Genomic DNA, 21,879 nt, shown 5'->3' on the forward strand with positions numbered 1-21,879 from the left:
CAGTCAACCACACACCCAATACATCTCCCACTCAAATCTAGTGGTAGCTGGGGAACCACACTGTGGTTCTCACTTGTATCAGTTTAGATCTCTGTGGAAGAAAATGACTTGGAAAATAACTGAGAAACCATAACCGACTGTGGGCTGAATTCTGCTCCCACTCAAATGCAGGCAATGGGCTGATGGTGTCAGCAGGCCTAGTTCCTCTGGAGCTAATAGAATTGTAATTGCTTGTACCCGGGTGGAATTTAGTGGGGCTGGATGTGGCCAGATCCCAAGCTGGTGTAAATTGTCATCACTCCATTGACTTCAGCTAAGGGACGCTGATTTACATCAACAGGGGATCTGGATCTTTGTCACTAAGGGCATGTCTACATCAGGGGATATTTTAATTTGAGGTTTACAAGCGTTTGGGAAGATTGCAGGACATCAACCTTTACAAAGTTAACTTCTTCCAGTGAACTGGCAAGTAATTAACTCAGGTCATAAACTCTATTGTAGACAAGACTGAAGGTAGAAATAATATTAAAATGTCACCAGAATCAGATATGTCATGTCCAAGACTCTAGGACAGATCTGAGAGGCCATTCAAACCCATACAGATCCTGGCTGTGCTGTAAGATTGAACTGTGTTTTAACAGTTTCTGGGAAGAGCATAACTGTAACCCCTGACCAGGCTGGATTCGTAACAGGGATGAGATTTAGGAGGCTCAAGGGAAAGGAAAATCTCCTCAACCACATCAGGGCATACGACCTCCATGCCCAAGACAAAATGCTTCTGAAGAGCAAATTTGTTTCTGTTTTGGAATACGCCAAGCATCAGGTATTTTCTAGGGCTGTTAAGTGATTAAAAAAATTAATCACGATTAATCGTGCGATTGATCGCACTGTTAAACAATAATAGAATACCACTTATTTAAATATTTGTGGATGTTTTCTATTTTCAAATATATGATTTCAATTACAAAGAATACAAAGTGTAGAGCGCTCACTTTATATTTATTTTTATTACAAATGTTTGCACTGTAAAAAACAAAAGAAATAGTATTTTTCAATTCACCTCATACAAGTACTGTAGTGCATTCTCTTTATCATGAAAGTTGAACTTACAAATGAGGAATTATATACAAAAAAATAACTGCATTCAAAAATAAAACAATTAAAACTTCAGAGCCTAGAAGTCCACTCAGTCCTATGCCAGTCAATCGCTCCGACAAACAAGTTTGGTTACAATTTGCAGGAGATAATGCTGCCCGCTTTTGTTTACAATGTCACATGAAAGTGAGAACAGGCATTCACATGGCACTGTTGTAGCTGGCATCGCAAGATACTTACATGCCAGATGTACTAAAGATTCATATGTCCCTTCATCTTCAATGACCATTCCATAGGAGACATGTCCATGCTGATGACGGGTTCTGCTCGATAATGATCCAAAGCAGAGTGGACCGATGCATGTTCATTTTCATCATCTGAGTCGGATGCCACCAGCAGAAGGTTGATTTTCTTTTTTGGTGGTTCAGGTTCTGTAGTTTCCACATCTCAGTGTTGCTCTTTTAAGACTTTTGTAAGCATGCTCCACACCTTGTCTCTCTCAGATTTTGGACAGCACTTCGGATTCTTAAATCTTGGGTCGAGTGCTATAGTATTTTTAGAAATCTCACGTTGGTACCTTCTTTGTGTTTTGTCAAATCTGCTGTGAAAGTGTGAAAATGAACATGTGCTGGGTCATCATCTGAGACTGCTATAATATGAATATATGGCAGAATGCGGGTAAAACAGAACAGGAGACATACAATTCTCCTCCAAGGAGTTCAGTCACAAATCTAATTAACGCATTTTTTTTTAATAAGCATCATCAGCATGGAAGCATGTCCTCTGGAATGTAATGCAATGCCGGCTACAAAAGTGCCATGCGAACTTGTGTTCTCACTTTCAGGTGACATTGTAAATAAGAAGCAGGCAGAAGTATCTCCCATTAATGTAAACAAACTTGTTTGTCTTAACAATTGGCTGAACAAGAAAATAGGACTGAGTGGACTTGTAGGCACTAAAGTTTTATATTGTTTTGTTTTTAGTGCAGCTACGTAACAAAAAATATACATATGAAGTTACACTTTCACAATAAAGAGATTGCACTACAGCACTGGTATGAGGTGAATTGAAAAATAGTATTTTATCATTTTACAGTGCAAATATTTGTAATAAAAATAATAATATAAAGTGAGCACTGTACACTTTCTATTCTGTGTTGTAATAGAAATTAATGTATTTGAAAATGTAGAAAAACATCCAAAATATTTATGACATTTCAATTGATATTCTATTGGTTAACAGTGCAATTAATCATGATTAATATTTTTGAGTTAATCACATGAGTTAACTGCGATTAATTGACAGCCCTAGTATTTTCAGAGGGCAGTTATCATGGAAACCTTCCTGCTACACAACCTTCAGTCCTCCAACCTCTACAGGAGATGGCACTAGCTGAATTCCATGCTTTGCCACCACTGGATAAATAGGGCCAGATCCCCAGCTAGTGTTATTCTAGACTTGTCTGCCCTAGAAATGTTTGTTGCTTTAATTATATACTGGTATTGCTAAAGCGGAAAACCCCAGGTTGCATGAATGCAGTTATACCAGCATAAAAGTTTTTATCCTGGCATAGCTTCTTCTGATACAGGAAGAGGAATAAGCTGTATTGGTATAAGGCAACTTTCAACCAGTATAAATGCATCTACACTGAAGCTTATACCAGAATTTGGGTAAAAAAAAAAAATCACACCCTCAACTGACAGTTATACTGGTGACAGGTTTCAGAGTGGTAGCCGTGTTAGACTGTATCAGCAAAAACAACGAGGAGTCCTTGTGGCACCTTAGAGACTAACATTTATTTGGGCATAAGCTTTCATGGGCTAAAACCCACTTCATCAGATGCATGCAGTGGAAAATACAGTAGCAGGTATATATACACACAGTACATGAAAAGATGGGAGTTGCCTTACCAAGTGGGGGGTCAGTGGTATTGAGACAAATCAATTAACAGTAGAATACCAAGGGAGGAAAAATCACTTTTGTAGTATAATGAGGGTGGCCCATTTCAAACAGTTGACAAGAAGGTGTGAGTAACAGTAGGGGGAAATTAGTATGGGGAAATTAATTTTTGTAATGACCCATCCACTCCCAGTCTTTATGCAGGCCTAATTTGATGGTGTCCAGTTTGCAAATTAATTACAGTTCTGCAGTTTCTCATTGGAGTCTGTTTTTGAATTTTTTTTGTTGAAGAATTACCACTTTTAAGTCTGTTACTGAGTGACCAGTGAAACTGAAGTTTTCTCCTACTGGTTTTTGAATGTTATAATTCCTGATGTCAGATTTGTGTTCATTTATTCTTTTTCATAGAGAATGTCCAGTTTGGCCAATGTACATGGCAGAGAGGCATTGCTGGCACATGATGGCATTGGTAGATGTGCAGGTGAATGAGCCCCTGATGGTGTGGCTGATGTGGTTAGGTCCTATGATGGTGTCCCTTGAATAGATATGCGGACAGAGGTGGCACCGGGGTTTGTTGCAGGGTTTGGTTCCTGGGTTAGTGTTTTTGTTGTGTGGTATGTAGTTGCTGGTGAGTATTTGCTTCAGGTTGGGGGGGCTGTCTGTAAGCAAGGACTGGCCTGTCTCCCAAGGTCTGTGAGAGTGTGGGATTGTCCTTCAGGATAGGTTGTAGATCCTTGAAGATGCGCTGGAGAAGTTTTAGTGTGGGGCGGTAGGTGACAGCTAGTGGCGTTCTGTTACTTTGTTGGTTGGGCCTGTCCTGTAGTAGGTGACTTCTGGGTACCCTTCTGGCTCTGTCAATCTGTTTCTTCGTTTCACCAGGAAGGGTAGTGTAGTTTTAAGAATGCTTGATAGAGATCCTGTACTGATATAACTCTTCTAGTGTAGACCAGCCCTTGGTGTTGCTCTCTTGGAGTCAATGAGCCAGACTCCAGCTGAAGAAAATCAGGTGTGGCTCCACTGAAGTAAATGCTGATTTACACCTGCTGAGAATCTGGCCCATAAATTGTAACAGACTTTTTCTTTGATGAGTTTCACCTCTTTTTTCCCCCTGTTGGTGAACGGTCTCAATTTCTGTCCTAATTATGTGTTATCCAAAATGGTTTGCTGAGCAACTCCTCAGCTTGTAAGACCATTTGCCATATTCTGAAATCCAAGGACACATGGAACCACTTCCTTTCCCTGACTGGATAACTGTATCTCCATGGATCAGGTTTCTAGTAGCAGAGGTTCACGCTTACAGGTTCAAAGCTCTCTTACCAATGCTGCTTTAGTTTGATATTGCCAAAGAGCAGCTGCAGTGAAGATGATTTGGTTTCACCAGCTTGAGAGCTGCCTCTCAGATTGTGGTGTCAGCATCAGATCCTGCAGTGGTATCCTGTAGAGAATTCTCACTTTCTCCAAACACATACCCTTTTCCTTCCTTGTTTGCAGGGATCTACTTATTAGCAGGGGGACCAGCACATGGAAGTCACTTCAGATCTGGTGAGTCCATATTATTTCCTCCTCATGTTCCTTGGATCAGGCTTCCTGCATCTGGGCCAGAGCAGAGTCCTGGGCAATAGCATGGTGCAAAGCGATCCTCGATGAGATGCCAGTGTAGAGATGACTCTACTCCCAGCTCTGCTGGTGATGTATATACGACCTTGGACCTCTTCTCTCTTTGTGCCTCGGTTTCCTCATCTGTGAAATGGGTGTAACAACTTCAAACCCACCTTCAAACAGGTGCTTTGAGATCTGTGTATAAAGGGACTGATTCTCCTGTCCCAAACACCAGTTTTATTATTTGTATTACGATAGCACCTCAAAGCCCCACCTGCAATCAGGGCCCCACTGTGCTGGGTGTTACAGTCACATCATCAGAGATAGTCCGTGCCCTGAAGAGTTGACAGTCTAAATTTACAAGACAGGCAAATGTGACGGGACAGCGGCAGGAAGTGATTTGTTCAAGGTCACATGGTGGGTCAGTAGCATAGCAACAAACAGCACCCAGGGCTCCTGAGTCTTAGACTAGTGTCCTATCCACTAGGCCACAGTGGCTTTTGGCTTTGCTCCATAAACCAAACCTACTGGACCAGCCAGCATCTCCTAACTTCAGCAGTTTCTACAGATTTTCTCCATTATAAGGAAGAAGAGAATGAGGCTCCAAAAGAAATGAATAATATACTCATCATCCTTCTAGTAGTGAAGAGGGCAGTTGGTGAAATCTCACTGCAGGTGTTCTGTAATTCCAAAGCTACTAAAAGCTCCATGCCCAGGATGTGGAATCCCCTATGAATGTTCTCAGATGCAAATGATTTGTTCTAATCTAAGTATATTAGCTCATTGGGCCGGATCCTCAGTTGATGCAACTTGAAGTTATGCCCATTTATAGTGTCTGAGGATTTGGCCCAGATTACTGTACTGGGATTAATTCTTCTCATCTATTTAGACTCACCTGATAGTTTTTCCAACGAGGAGGATTATGACGATGTGTCCCTGACGGAGGTGGGAGATCAGATGCAAAAGAGGCTACCAGCTTATAAAGACAATACAGATGTAGCAAGCCACAGAAGCAAGGAAGGCACAGGTAGAACCTACATCTTCTCCTCCTGTTCGCTCCCTGGCCTGAACTGATCCCTGGTGAAATCAGTAGGGATTCACCAGAGATGAGTTGGGGCCCACGACTGCATGTGGAGTTACACTCCCAGCAGCGGCGCCAGGGCCGCCCAGGGGGGGGGCAAGTAGGGCAATTTGCCCCGGGGCCCACAGGGGCCCCCCACGAGAGTTTTTCGGGGCCCCTGGAGCAGGGTCCTTCACTCGCTCCAGGGGCCCCAGAAAACTCTCGCGGGACCCAGGCCCCCGGAGCTTCTTCTGCTCTGGGTCTTCGGTGGCAATTTGGTGGCGGGGGGTCCTTCTGCTCCAGGACCTGTCGCCAAAGTGCCCCGAAGACCCGCAGTGGGGGGTCCTTCTGCCCCAGGACCCGCCGCTGAAGTTCTGGGTCTTCGGTGGCAATTCGGCGGCGGAAGACCCCAGGCCCCCTGAATCCTCTGAGCGGCCCTGAGCGGCGCGGCCTGGAGAAGCCTGCATATTTGATTGTGGGTGAATTGATACTTCCTCCAATGTCTGCACTTTCCTTCCTGTTTGCAGGGGTTTACGTGCTAGCCGGGAAGCCAGCATCTTCAAGTCTCCCAAGGACAGGTTAGTTGGAGTTCCTGCAGTCTCCTGTCCCTTGGACTCTACTGCCTGTGTTGCTCTGGGTAATTGGATTAATATGGGCTACGGAGCAACCATCAGATGGGAATGATTTTTGATTGCTATAGTCCTGGAATCAGTCAATCTGTCTAAAGATTTTATCCTGCCACCCATATCTGACCACCTTCCACGTAAAGTTAATAGTATTAGCAGAGTCCCTAGTGGACTTCATGGAGTCTCTACCACTTCTCCCTTTTGGTTTGGATTGGGACTGATGCCCTAGAGATTAAAGTCCTTGTATCCTTTTTCCCTGACACCCCACAGCCAACCGCATGCCTGGGGACAGATTGAAGCCAATGCCTGTATTCCCTTCCCCAACCTCTGTCTTCTGATCCAACCATGAGACTCCACTCACCTCTCAAAGCTGGGGAGAGAACCCAGGAGTCCAGATGCCCAGCCCTAACCACCAGGCACCACTCTCCTCTCAGAGATGGGGAAAGAATTCAGGAGTCCTGAATTCCGGGCCACACCCAGATGTGACCACTAGGCCACACTGCTTCCCATTACTCATTTAAAAGAGTGAGCCGTCATCATTGTTTTCAGTGCAAGCCAACATGATTCTGAAAAGTTTAAATAACCACAAAGTCTTCCTTTAACATCAAGAGCCTGGGTGAAACCCTGTCCTGGGGTAAACGATTCCGGGATCCTTCCTGCTAGGAAATACTGAAAAGTACAGGGAGGTACTAACCAGTGCTGCTCTCCACAGCTAACCCCGTTCCTGACTCCAATCAAGGAATAGGCTACAGACCAAAGTCCATTGTGACACTGTATGTCCTGATGGGGATTTGTTTTGCAATGTGGGCAGTTCTCCTTTCACTGGCAGTGGTGAAATGTAAGTCTCAGCACAAGTTAGTATGGACACCTCCGGGGGGTGGGGGGTGAGGGAGGGGCCTACTGATGTTATTCGCTTCTCTGAATTAGTATATTTGTGCTAGGACAGGCATGCCACAGGGGCAGAAGTGGGGAGAGAGCATCTCAGATAAGCAAGTAACAGAAAAAAATCCATTGCTATCGCCCACTCACACACACTGAATTCAGTTACACTGGTGCCAAAACACCATCAACACACACTATCTCACAGTAGTGCCAAAGCATCCCCAACACACACTGATCTACTATGCTAGTGCCAAAGCATGCACACACACACACACACACACACACACTCTGATTTCAGTGCCACTCGTGCCAAAGAACCCCCAGTATACACACTAATCTCAGTAACACTGGTGCAACAGCACTATACTCTGTGTCTCGGATCTGTTACACTAGCGTAAATCCAGAGTAACTCCAACAAAGTCACAATGCTGTAAACCTCATTTTATGTTGTCCTGAGCCCGGTCCTGACTTGGTATTACTTTACACCCACCTTGCACTGGTGTAAATGGCTGCACAAGGTTCAAGCAACAGGGGCTCAAGCTCTACCCATGCTAGCAACACTACTTTACCACTGAATGTTAAATGGGCTGGTGCTATTCTTGAACATGGAGGATGGAGGTGGGGGAGTGCCTCCAGGAACTCCAGACAAATCCCTGCTCCAGTGATTCACCTATCAGGTCCTCTCCAAGAGAAAAGTTAGTGCCATATCTTCCCCCCCACCAAGTGATCTTATAATTATTTATTATTATTACTTGTATTACAGTAGCTCCTAGAGAACCAGACCAAGATCAGGGCCCCATTGTGCTAGGAATTGTACAGGAATATAGAGAAAGGCAGTCCTTGCCCTTTCAATCTAAATGGATGAGGGTACAGGTACACAGTAAAAAAACCCCAGAACCTATGGCAGTGGTCTCAGACCAGGATCAGTTGACTTGGGCTTGTGGGGCTAAAAATAGCAGTGCAGATGTTCGGGCTCGGGCTGGAGCTGGGCTCCAGGACCCTCCCTTGTTTCAGCGGCCAGGGTCTAGGCTGAGCCTGAATGTCTACATTGCTAGTTTTAGGCATGCAGCGTGAGATCCGTGAGCCTAGCTAGTTGACCTGGGCTCTGAGACTGGCTACCACAGGTCTTTTTTTTTTTTCTGTGTAGACATACCCTAAGGAAGACAAAGGGTGGAAGGGACTCCTGTCAATGCAGTCGAGTCCCATACCAGCAATCCCACACTTAGGGATCAGATACTGCTCTTGGTTACAGTGGTGTAAATCTGGAGTAACTCTACTGGGCCAGATACTCAGCTGTGTAAATCAACATAGCCCCACTGACTTAAAGGCATAAGCCAACCTCTCATTATTGGGTGGTAGGAGGAAACTTCCCTTGGAGTCAGGTTATCACCAGTGCACCTTCCCACAAAGCAGCGGGTGGAGACCGTTGTTGGAGACAGGACACTAGACTAGATGAGATTCCTGATATGATCCAGTGTGGTCATTTCTAGCTAGCTGAGGATCTGGGCATATTTATTTTAGCATGAATGGAAAAAGCCATATTCTTTTGTTTCCTTTTTAGACTTGGAGATGTCAGAGGAGTTAAAAGTTTTAAACTATAACCACTCGGAGAGGCTAACGAACGGTAGGTTCTGGGACTCTAGCTAACGCGTCGTAGGTGCTTCTGGTTAAAAGTGGAAAGTGTTGGGTTTGAATTAGGGGTGGGTGGGTCAATCTGGCTAATCCTTTCAGGAATCCTTGACCCATCTCTAGCACCACCCACTGAAGCATCTCAAAGCTTTTTGTAAATAATGAAAAAAGCTAAACAAACCACCCCCTAAATCTGATTCTCCTTTCATTTATATCAAGAAAAGAACCATTGACTCCAATAGAGTTACTTCTGATTTACACCAGAATTACACCTTTGGACCTGATTCAGCTCTCACGTCAGTTTATATTAGTGTAGCACCACTGACGCCAATGGAAGTAGTGCAGGTGCCCACTGGTTTAAGTGAGATCAGGATCAGACCCGCTGAGCTTAATGGAGTTACTCCTGATTTACACTGGATAGTATGAGAGGAGAATCAGATGGAGAAATTGAAGCTGCAAGAGGCGAAGGATTTGGTTACAGTCACACAAAGAGACTGGGCACTTAGAAGTTCCTCATCTGATGTAAATCAATAAATGCCAATTGACAACAATTGAGGCTTATTGTTATCGCTTATCTGTATTATGGTACCACCTCGTGGCCCCATCCTTACTGTGCCAGGCACTGTGCAAACATATAAAAAGATCACGGTCCCTGCCCCAAACAGCTTACACTCAAAGTCAAGAAACATCGGATGAAAACAACAAATAAATGGTAGGAGCACACGATCACAATGAAGGAATTAAGGATCTGGCCCGTCATGAGGAAGTCACAAGGAAGTCTGCCTCTCATGGAGCTGAAACTGAATTTCAATTATTACTTGCATTACACCAAAGTCAGGGGTCCATTGTTCTAGGCACCGTACAGGCACATGAAGAAAAAGAGCTCTTGCCTGCACAATCTAAAGACAGAGGGAAAAGAGACTTGCCCAGACTAAGGTGGGAATAGAATTGAGATCCCTAGCACAGGGCCTCATCTGCTAGACCATGCTGCCTACTGCCTATTGCTTCAGATGATGCTTTGCACTTTTCAGTGGTGCAGGACCTGGCTGATGCACGAATAGAGCGAAAGAGAATCCTGAGCGACATGAACAAGAGCTATAAGGAATTGTCGGATTTGACAGGTACATCAGGCATATTTTCATCACTAGTATTTTCTCATGGTCTGTTCATGGTACCAGTGAAAACTATTGTGACAATCAGTAAAGTTCCCCCCCCCCCCAACAGCTAGTTAGGCAGCTTATAATAGCTGGCAACCATTAGGGGAAACTGGACACCTCTGGGACACAGTAGCCTAAACTTTTAAACTGCCTTCCCTTATCAGTCTAGAGGCAGTTAAAGCTAGTCCTGAACTGGTTTTTGCTAAGCAAATTGCAAAAGTGCAGGATTTGCTAACCACCAATCAAACGCTAACACGACCAAAGCCGGTGTGTAAGTGTGTATAAAAAAATTTTTTTTTTGTATAAAGTTAAAGTTTTTTGTATCTTGGTACAAAGCTCTCCTTTCTTCTGCAAACTAAAGCAACCTTTCCTTATCCCTGTCTAGCTGTCATTGGCTCTCAGCTAGGCGGACCCGACATTTCGGTAACACTATGTTGATTTTTATCAATTTTACCCCAAGAAGCATCAAAAGGGGCTGGTGAATGAAAGTCAGTTTCTGCTCTTGTATAAATCCAGAGTAACTCAACAGAAGACTATTGAGTCATTTTGAGTTTATGGCAGTGTGAATAAGAGCAAGATTTGGAGAAAGAAGGATTCTAAGGCAGGCAGAATCCAAATAAAAAAGGATTTACAGGTCAAAATGGTTCATGGAATCAAACTGGAAGAGAGTGAAATTGCTGGAAAACATGTGACACACTCCCAGTGAGCCACCTCACTAAATAACCAAAAAGCTGCTTTCTGCATAAGCCAGAGTTTCCAATGGTAAAGCAGGGCTGTCCTGAATTCTGCCTTACAGCATCCATCTGCAATGCTCTCCCAGAGCCTATAAAATGTGCAGCCGGCTGGGAGAAGTTTGAGAAAGGATGCTATTACTTTTCAAATATGACTGAAGACTGGATGGGTGCAAAGCAGTTCTGTACTGATCGAAACTCTTACCTGGTTATCGTTAACAATGACAACGAACAGGTAAGCTATCCCCTCTGCTATAGTATGCCATTCAGAATGGAAAGAGTGAGGCATAAAGATCCTGCTTTCAGCTCCATCCATGTCAATCCAGAGTAACTCCAGTAAATTCAAAGGTATTTCACAAGTTTGTACTGCCTCATCTTCCTCTCTGGCTGATGTAACTTGACTGGCTGCAATTAAGTTACACTGATGGTAGAAGAGAATCAAGCTTGGGGTGGGAGTTTGTAACTTCCGTCACAAATGTGATTTGAGATTTGACCAGCTCCTGAGATTTGTAAATCATCATAGCTCTACTGAAGGCGTTGGAGCTCTGCCAATTTAAATCAGCTGAGGATCTGGTCCTTTTGACTTCAGTAGAACTACACCAGCTGAGGATGTGGCCCTGAAAGCCCACCTGTGCTTCTTTTAGAGCACTGGGGAGGAGGCTATGGTGGGAGGACGTTTGTCAGAGACGTGCACCCTGCCCGACTGGGAACTCCCAAACTCATCTCCCCTAAGGCAGTGAAAAAACATTCAGAAGGCCATGACTTTTGATCGCTAGACAGCTGGCTGACTTACAAGTGAAAGGCTGTTGAGATACCATGCCGATGGGTGCATTAGAATTGTACAGACTGGCCCCTCCGTTTCACCTTGCCAGTCCCCAGAGCCATCATTCTGACCTTTTTCATATTAAATTCTTTTCCATTCTAGGCTTTTTTGAAGGACAGTAATAAACAGGGAAGGACATACTGGCTGGGACTCAGCGATGCAGTGGAGGAAGGGAAGTGGCAGTGGGTAGACAATAGCCCATATTCTGTCAGGTAAGCCCCTTCTCATGCAAATCCCTTAATCGGAAAATTAGTCCCAATACTCGGGCGTTTTGAAGCCATGGATATGTCTGTTTTGTCTATTATCTCATGAAAAGGGACTGAGCAGGATAGGCTCAGACCAGACACTGTCCCTGGGAAGCAGGGGTGCAGAACTGGGGCTGGAATCTTAGTATGGGAGGACTCTTTTACATGAATTTAGTGCCAATAAAAAGTACCCTAGAGACTGAAGTCCTTTGTTTATCTGCAGAAAAGGTACAGCCCATGCAGCAGCCGAAAAAGCCCCACTTCTGCCCCAGCTTTTCCTTGCCAATATGCCTCACCTCTGCCCTGGAGGGACTCCTCTGGGGTGAGAGAGGAGTTCAGGCTCCATGGCCTATTCCATCCTTGGCCTCTCTGCCCTGATGGCCAACGTTTTTTGTGAGTGAGTTTCTCACATCTTTCCTGTCCCAATGTTGGTGCACAGGGCAGAAACCAGTCTCTTCCATACGGTGTTGAGATAGCCTATTCTGCCCTCCTTGCTGAGGGTTCTTCTTAAGGTTTTTCTTGGGTGTCCTTGATTCCTCACACCAGTCAGTTTCTACTTGGCAGCTTCATGTGGGAAACTGTGTTGGCATCCAGAGTACAAGCACCACATATGTCCAGCACTTCCTTCTGATTCTGATGGAAATAAGCTGTTAGTTGTTGATTTCTCAGATATCTTCATTGTGATGAAGTTTTTTTCAATCAACTCTCAGAATCTTTCATGGGCACTAAATTTCCAAAGTTGTCTAGTTTTCTTTCTAAGATATTAGTAAATCTCCAGGTCTTGCAGCAGTATGTTAGCACCGAGATTACATTTCAATTGAAAATTCTCAGGTTTTGTTCTAGTACTATATTGCTTTGATTTCTATATGTTGCTGAGTTTAGTAAGTGCTGTGGACGGCTTTACTATCTTTGATGTCACTTCCTTCTTGAGGCCTCCGTTGGCTAACTTTCTTGACATTTTTGCATTCTACTGTGATGTTACTGCTTGACATCTGGGTTTCAAGGATGTTTGTTTTAGCTTAATTAATTCTGAGCCCCACGTTGCGTGCTATTTTTGCCAAATTTTCTGTCTTTGTTTTTAACTTTCTGGGGGTATTGCTCAGTAACACAATATAATCAGCAAAGTGTAGGTCTTCTAGGCATTATGCCATCTACCCATGCTATATCAGTGTTTGTGTGGCTAATACATTTCTTTCTTCACTATACTGTCTATTGCAGTGCCAAACAATGGTGGAGATAAAATTTAACCCTATTTGATGCGGTCCACACTGAACCAGTCTGTGGTCTGATTGTTCACCCTTACAGAGCACTTTGCATCTTTATACATGGCTTTGATGTTGCTTATGACTTTAACTGGGATTTTGTAGGATTGAAGAATATTCCACAATGTATGTCTGTGCAGGCAGGCAAATGCCTTTTGAAAAAAGAAAAAAAATCAATAAAATTGATGAAGAATGGAGTTTGCTATGAAGGTTCTTAGTGTGAATATCTGATCTACATAGGATCTTTTGGGCCTGAATCCAACTGGTTCTTCTCTAAGCTTTGCATCCACTGCCTCTTTCATTCTGTCACACTGCAGAAGGCTTTCCCTACAACAGAGTAATGTAACACCCCTCCAGGTGTTACAGTCAGGAAGATCACACTCTTTTGGGGTATTCTGACAATGATTCCATGATTCCACTCATAGAATCATAGAATCTCAGAGTTGGAAGAGACCTCAGGAGGTCATCTAGTCCAACCCCCTGCTCAAAGCAGGACCAAACCCAACTAAATCACTGGTCAAAAGGAAACCCCCTTTTCCCCAAATGTCATTGAACATCTGTCAGTTTGGGTAGTATCAAATACTTTCAGCGTTTCTGCTATAATTTGGTCATCTGCCACCACTGTTACTTTTCATATTTTTGACTGCAGCCTGTACTTCTGACATCTTTATTGGATTGTTGTTAATGTGAAGGTGATCAGCTTCCCATGTTCCATCAAACATGGCACCGAAATGGGACTGGGTCTATTGACGACTTCTTTGAAATGCTCTGCTCATCTGTTTTATTGGTTCTACTTCAGTTGTAAGCCTTTTTCTGTCTTTGCTTTTTATTGGCCCATGTCTGGTTTTTGAAATTTTCACACAGTCACTTGGTAAACAGCTCTGTGGTTTCCTAACATAGCAGCAACAGCAGCAACTTCAACTTCAGCTGCTAGGTCTTCAACATATCTGTCCTTGTGTTGCATCACACTGCTTTTTCTGCTTTCTTATACTCCTCTTTTGGCTTTTGCCAATAGTTTATTGGTCTTAGCATTCAGTTCTTTCCTTGATGAGATCTCTTGGCTTATCCAATTTTTGCTCTGTCTATGTTGATAGCCAACTGTGACTGCTGCAGCTTCAATCATATGGTTTCTGAGCACTGCCCATTTTTCTTCAGGTCCAGTCTGTGTCTCACCTCTCTCTGCCTCTGTCAGTGCCTCAAGCCTGTTTCTTAATTCAAGTTGGAATTTCTCACACTACACTTTTGCTTTCAGTTTTATACTGTTGATTTTCCTCTCCCACTTTCTGCTTAGCATTGATCGTTCTCAATTTTAATTTCGGTTTAGCAATGCAAAGATTGTGGTCACCACTAAAATTTGCTGCTCGATATGTCCTTACATCTCAGATGGATTACTTGGACCTTGAGCTAGTGTGGATGTGATTAATCTGACTTTTCATTTTGCCATCTGATGAAATCCAGATTTCTGTGTGTATTCCTTTGTTAGGGAACAGGGTACTTGCAAGAACCAGGTCGGTGACCAAGCACAATTCAGTGAGTATCTCACCATTTTGGTTGATGGTTCCCAACCCATGCTTCCCCATTGCTCTTTTCATTACTGAGTTGTCACATCCTATTTTACCATTAAAGTTGCCCATCACAAGCAGTAAATCATGTATAGGTATTCAGTCGATCACACTTCGGAGACAATTATAGAATTCATCTTTATCCTCAGCACTATGTTCCTTTGTTGGCACTGTATGATGGACATTTTTAGGAATCTGGTTTGGAATCTGGCGCATATGACGTTTTGGTTAATCAGTTCCCAGCCAGTGAGTGAGTGAGGGAACTGGGATTGTTTAGTCTGCAGAAGAGAAGAATGAGGGGGGATTTGATAGCTGCTTTCAACTACCTGAAAGGGGGTTCCAAAGAGGATGGATCTAGACTGTTCTCAGTGGTAGAAGATGACAGAACAAGGAGTAATGGTCTCAAGTTGCAGAGGGGGAGGTTTAGGTTGGATATTAGGAAAAACTTTTTCACTAGTAGGGTGGTGAAGAACTGGAATGGGTTACCTAGGGAGGTAGTGGAATCTCCTTCCTTAGAGGTTTTTAAGGTCAGGCTTGACAAAGCCCTGGCTGGGATGATTTAGTTGGGTTTGGTCCTGCTTTGAGCAGGGGGTTGGACTAGATGACCTCCTGAGGTCCCTTCCAACCCTGAGATTCTATGATTCTATGATTTTTCAGCAGAATCTGTCAAAATGAAAGCTACTCCCCTGTATGTTTGTTGTCACTACAACCTGAGTAAATGAGATGTTTCTTCTCTGGCTTGAAACGCTTCTTATCTGCACCTATCAACCTGCTCTCACCAATGCTCAAGATTTCAAGTCTATTGTTGTCCCTCTATCTCATGAACTGCAAGATCTTTGATGTTTGAAACATTGTTCTCACATTCCAATGACCAACTCTGAAGGCCAGCATCAAACTTGTGGGGGGCCCTGGCTTCCACCAGGAGCCTTCTTGCAGCATGAGGGGGCAGCAGTGTTCATTTCTACTGAAATGTTGAGACATTTTTACTAGGCTAGGCGCAGTTGCCAACTTTCACATGGTAAATAAGCACCCTGACTTTCACAATAATCAAGTTAATCCCATTTCAAAACAAGGCCAAAACAAGCCAAACCCTAAGAACTAGGCTGTCAAACAATCAAAACAATTAATCATGTAATTAATCACACTGTTAAACAATAATAGAATACCATTTATTTAAATAATTTTGGATATTTTCTACATTTTCAAATATATTGATTTCAATTAGAACACAGAATACAAACTGTACAGTGCTCATTTTATATTTATTTTTATTACAACCTAATACAAGTGCTGTAGTGCAATGTCTTTATCATGAAAGCTGCACTTATAAATGTAGAATTATGTACAAAAAATAACTGCATTCAAAAATAAAACCATGTAAAACTTTAGTACCTACAAGTCTCACTTTCAGGTGACATTGTAAATAAGAAGCAGTCAGCAGTATCTCTTGTAAATGTAAACAAACTTGTTTGTCTTAGCAATTGGCTGAACAAGAAGTAGGACTGAGTGGACTTGTAGGCTCTAAAGTTTTACATTGCTTTGTTTTTGAGTGCAGTTATGTAACAAAAAAAATCTACATTTGTAAATTATACTTTCACGATAAAGAGATTGCACAACTGTACTTGTATGAGGTGAATTGAAAAATAGTATTTCTTTTATCATTTTTACAGAGCAAATATTTGTAATAAAAATAATAATATAAAGTGAGCACTGTACACTTTGTATTCTGTGTTGTAATAGAAATCAATATATTTGAAAATGTAGAAAAACATCCAAAATAGTTAATAAATTTCAATTGGTATTCTATTGTTTAACAGTACAATTAATCACGATTAATTTTTTTAATCGCAGTTAATTTTTTTGAGTTAATCGCATGAGTTTACTATGATTAATTGACTGCCCTACTAAGAACCCCAACACTCTATGTGACTAGATCCCCCCAGCGTGCAGTCTGGGACTGTGGTGGGCCCACTGTGCACCCCTGACTCTCTCCCCCACCTTGTTTCTGCTTGCCCCTTGCCCCTGCTTGCCAGGAGCCGATCACAAAAAAAAAGAAGCAACAAGCTACAAGCCAAAAACTAGCCAACAAGCAACTCACAAGCCAATTAAGCCAAAAACAAGCCCAATTTCTGCATTTTTGTTGTAGGTTTGCCATGTCTGACCGGCAACCCCAGCATGCATGAAGTGGGGTTCCATTATGGTGGTTTGTTGTTATTCTTCTCCATTGTTATATGGACTTATCCCTCTGGTAAATGAATGGACACTAAGGAACAAATTGTGACTTAGCATAAGTGGGTGCATCTCTGTGGATTTGCATCTGCTTTCACCAGACCAGACTTTAGTCCTAGGAATTCATTTCGCATAGACCACCAAAGAGCCATCAGATGGTGACATCTCCTGGTTGTTTTGTCAACTGGCCCAGTAATTTAGAACTGGACCTCTCCAGTGTTCAGAGCAATCCAATCTCCTCTGCCTTGGAATAACTCTTGCTGGAGAGTTGCCACTCTTGCCAGGGTTTGAGTTGTTCTACAGAACCTTCCCCTCCTACAGCTCCTTCCCCAGTAAGTGCCCTTCCAGTGCCCTCCCAGAGCACCTCCTTGTGGTACAGCAAGGCCCTGCAGGCACACTTCCTTCAGTTCCCTCTACGGGGATTCAGAAATAAATCACTCGCCTCCAGAATCTTTAAACAATATTCCCCTTCTCCTGGGGTCTAATTTATTTAGTGTATACAGATAGGTCTTCTGATTTTCAGTTGTAACAGATAAAGACTGATAAAACACCATGATACAAAAAGAAAAAAAAATTCCAAGTTTATCCAATAAACAATGGAAAATATTACTGGTATCTAAGGACTTGTCTGCACAGAGCAGTAATTTGGGAGTTGGGATGGGTGATTTCTAAAGCCTACTAATGTGTTGTGCATTAACTGGTCCGTGTAGATCCTGCTGGTATGGACTAAAGGTTCCCCAAGTGTGCTTTAACATAGTTTGAAACAATACTGTGTTAAAGTGTGCTTAGGGAATATTACAAAGAGATGAGTTACAGTATATACACATTACTAATTACAGTACATATGAAGAGAAAGTCCTGAAAATCCCCAATGTTTGTAACTCAAATATTGCTAAAAATAAATCCCCTAAACTGAAATTAATAAACCTCACAAATCAGAAGACTTATTAATACAGCTTCACCCAAAATAGCTCGTTGTTCAGTCCAGGGTCTTTCCAGCCCTCCTTCTTGGGATGGGGGATTTCAGTCCTGGCCTCCCTGGCCCATAGAGTCTCACCTCAGATGCAGGGGTTTTCCTAGCCCTCTTTCTTGGGGCCAAGGGGATTTCCTGTCAAGCTTCTGCAACAGCTTCCCTTATTGGGCTGTGTTTATTACCTCAGGCTTTAAACCATCTTCTCCTCCAGCTAGTCCTTTTTCACATCAGTCCTTTTTCTCCCTGCACTGAGAAAGCTTAGCTGACATCAGCCTTCCACTTCCTGCAGTGTCCCCCTGTTTTGAGGGAGGAGGCAGAATATACGCAGACCTCTTTCCAAGAGCTGGTTCTGCTTGGTTAGGAGAGGGTGGGGTCTTGTCTCACCATCTCTAGAAGACTTCTGGTCCTGGACTCTTAAAAAAATAGCACAGGTTTTCACCAATTACAGACCCTTCCCTGGGACCGATTCTCCTCTCCCCACAGCTGCCTTTGTCATTTTCCAAGAACCTGGGGTACTAAACCTTAAAAGGACGACGCCACAGGATAGGGATGGAATGACCCCTAGGCCCTACTACCCCAACACTGCAGGGCAAGCACTGATCCATTGATATGACTGGCATTAATTCCCCTCTTGCTAACACCAGTGCAACTCCAGAAAGCCAGATTCCCAGCTCATGTAAACTGGCATTCCTCCATTTACATGTCCACTTACATACCAGAACATACAGATGAAGGGACTTACTGGTGCCATGGCACCGGGCCAATGTTCCAAAGGGGCCCCGGCGCGGCCCGCTTTTCTCCGCTCCCCACCCACTGCTCTCTCCTGTGGGGGCAGCAGGCAGAAGCTTGGCTGGCTCCTGCTGCAGCAGGGCATGTTCCGCCGGCTACCAAGCTCCCGCCTCCTCTTCCTCTTCCACTGAGCATGCTGTATTCCCTCCCCTCTCTGTGCATCTCCTGCTGCCGAACAGCTGTTCATTCACGTGAGGGAGGGAGAGGAGAGGAGCCGCAGTGCTGCTCAGGGGAGGAGGTGGAGAAGCGGCAGGGGCGGGGCCTTGGGGAAGGGGGTGGAATCAGGGCATACCCCTCTAGCCCCCTGCCATAAGCCGCTCAGAGAAGGGGACTGGGAGCACCCCCACAACCCCAGCCAACATCCCCAGCCCCCTGCCCTGACTCCTGCACCCCCCACAAATACCCAGCCCCCCACCCCCCATGCCCTGACTCCAGCACCCCCCTCACACACACCCCGCCCCCAGTCCTGACTCCTGTATCCCCCCACATCCCCACCCCGAGCACCAAATGGGAGCTCCTGCACACCCCACACACACATTCCCACCTGCACGCCTCACATCAAATGGGAGCTGCCCCAGGTAAGTGCTCCACAACCGAACCTCCTGCCCCAACTCTGAGCTCCCTCCCTCACCCTAGCTCCTGGCCAGACCCTGCACCACAACGCGCAGCCTGCTCCTGCACCCTAACTCCCTCCCAGACCCTGCACCCCAGCCCTGTGCTCAGTGCACCCCCACCCTCAGCTCAGTGCAGAGAGAGATGAAGAGAATGGGCTAGAACCAGGGAGAAAGTAGGCACCAGCTCTATGTGGGCAGGGGGATCCTGTTTACCCCCTCCCCAGCCCTGCTGCACTTGCAGTTTACCCCCAGCCCCTCCCTTGCTCCGAGGACCTACCCTAGTCCCGCCCCACTGTGCTTTTGCCCCCAGCCCCTGCTTTGCTCCAGTCAGCAGGGACTACTGTGCTCATCTTGCCCCGTCCCCTGCCTCACTCCAGCTGGGGACCAATCCTTCCCTCCCCCTCCATGCCCTGCAGTGCTCTTGCCCCGTCCCCTGCCTCACTCTAGCTGGGGACCAATCCTTCCTCCCACCCCATGCTCTGCTGTGCTCTTGCCCCTGGCCCCTGCATCGCTCCAGCTGGGGACCAATCCTTCCCCGCCGCCCCCACCATGCCCCGCTGTCAGGGTGGATAAAAATCAATGACTTTTTTTTTAAATTAAAAATTGATTAATTTTTTTTTAAATTTAAATCGGCTTTTTGAGGAAAAAACCTATCTAAAGATAGTTTTAATTAAGATACATTATATTTCATTATATATATTATAAATTCTAATTCTATAGTATGAGACAATATATTCATGTAATGTTTAAGAAAAGTTTTGTAAATGTGTTCTGATAGTTCATGGATTAGGGACCCAATTTTATGGGGTTCCACAGACTTCTGTACAGATTATTTCGGTTAATCTTTCTATCTACCCAATGGGACTCAGTGCTCAGTCTAGAAGATACCAGCAGAGATGCTTAGTTTTGCAATTCTCAAACTGTGGATTTGTGTCTCCAGAGATAACATGCTTGTTAACAGCAAAAAATGTTTTAAAATAAATAAATAATATAGAGAGGTGAGAAATAACAGACCTCAACCCTATTGCCCCTCTGCAAACATGTGTACACAGAGTCAATCCCTTACCTCTCTTTAAATGTGAAAAGTTTCAGAAAGTTCAATGAATAGAAGATTGTTGGGGGCGGAGTAGATCTGGACAAGGAGAAGAAGTCTGCAGATTAACATGAGAAGTGAGGGACATATGCTTTTTTGTTAAAATATTATGTTTGCTGTTGAAGAAAAAAAATCCAGAATACTTAACGTTGTTGTTTTAGTTAAATAAAACAATTTAGATGTCTGTCTGGTGATGTTCTCCTAATACAGCCTGGCAAGAAAATCCTCCAAATATGAATGATTAACCTGTTGAATTGGAGATAGTTCACCTCCCAATGACTTTATAAATATCTGCTTCAATTATCTTTGAAAAATGAAATAGCCAAACAATTATTCATTTTCTGATATAGCTGTAAAACTCATCTGAAAAGTTTTCAAAATAAATCACTGTTTAAAAATGTATAGTGTATACCTTCTAAAAATGAAACCTACATCTATCTCTGAGTTGTGAAGAATATGTATTAAGGTTATAACAACCAACAAGAATGCACTTTTATGTAGAAAACCATGATTAAATCGAGTCTTCCTGACTAGTGATTTAAATCATGATTTAAATCAAATCCACCCTGCCCTCTGTGCTCTTGCCCCTGGCCCCTTCATTCCCTAGGGGGGCCCACAAATATGTTTGGCACCAGGCTCACAAAAAGTTAATCTAGCCCTGGTTACCTTCTCAGAGTAAGCTTTTGGTCTCCATTACACTGGAGTAAATCTGTAAACTCTTCATTGATGTCAATCTGTCTTACTCTTACACTGTTACCAGAATATGACCCATTGATTTAATCTTAAAAAACTCGATGGAAGAATTTGTAGATATCTATCTCTTCAGTGGAAGAGCTGCATTTAATAAAGGGGACTGAGATCTACAAAATCCCTCCTTAGAGGCTACAGTTACTGGCACTGAAGGTGACCTTTTAAATGTCAACACAGTTTAACTACATCAGCAGACACTATGTGGCTTTGTTTTTCTTGGCAGCTTTTGGAATCCGGGAGAACCAGGCAATGAGAATGAGGAGGAAGACTGTGTCAGCATGAAGTCTACTGGGACGTGGGGCGATTCCAAGTGCTCCCAGCTCAATCACTGGATCTGTGAAAGTACATGGATCTGCTGACCCACTTTTCAAACATGCTCTTGTTATGGGATTGAGCACAAGTCCTACTGCTCCTCCTGCACCTGCTCAGTGGCTGACAAGAACTCACTCCAGCTCCCCAATAGCTGAACTGAAGATGACGTTTCTCCTGATGGTTAATAGTGCTCTCCTGCATGCTAGTTAGGGCTGTAGGTTCAGGGGTCCAAGTGGTCCCAAAAAAGTGGCAGTATTATACCTCAGGGCTTGGCTACACTTGCAGATGTGCAGCGCTGGGAGTTACAGCTGTGTTCGTACAGCTGTGTAGGGAAAGCGCTGGTGTGTGGCCACACTCACAGCTACCAGCGCTGCAGTGTGGCCACATTTGCAGCATTTGCAGCGCTGTTGGGAGTGGTGCATTATGGGCAGCTATCCCAGCGTTCAAGTGGCAGCAACGTGCTTTTCAAAAGAGTGGGGTGGGGTGGAGTGTGACAGGGAGCGAGGGAGAGAGAGAGAGTGGATTTTTGGAGCCGACACTTCAGCTCCC

At 44.0% G+C, this 21,879-nt stretch overlaps 1 protein-coding gene across 1 annotated transcript; it reads left to right on the top strand.

Moving 5' to 3' along the window:
* The first annotated feature begins 10,800 nt into the window (after window positions 1-10,800).
* Window positions 10,801-21,390, top strand: LOC123353465 (C-type lectin domain family 17, member A-like). Its single transcript, XM_044994566.1, has 3 exons — window positions 10,801-10,913; window positions 11,604-11,713; window positions 21,242-21,390. The coding sequence occupies exons 1-3, from the start codon at window positions 10,830-10,832 to the stop codon at window positions 21,375-21,377; spliced, it is 330 nt and encodes a 109-aa protein (XP_044850501.1). The 5' UTR covers window positions 10,801-10,829; the 3' UTR covers window positions 21,378-21,390.
* Window positions 21,391-21,879: the final 489 nt, after the last annotated feature.

Source organism: Mauremys mutica, chromosome 20, assembly GCF_020497125.1.
Source record: "Mauremys mutica isolate MM-2020 ecotype Southern chromosome 20, ASM2049712v1, whole genome shotgun sequence".
Lineage (NCBI taxonomy): Eukaryota > Metazoa > Chordata > Testudines > Geoemydidae > Mauremys > Mauremys mutica.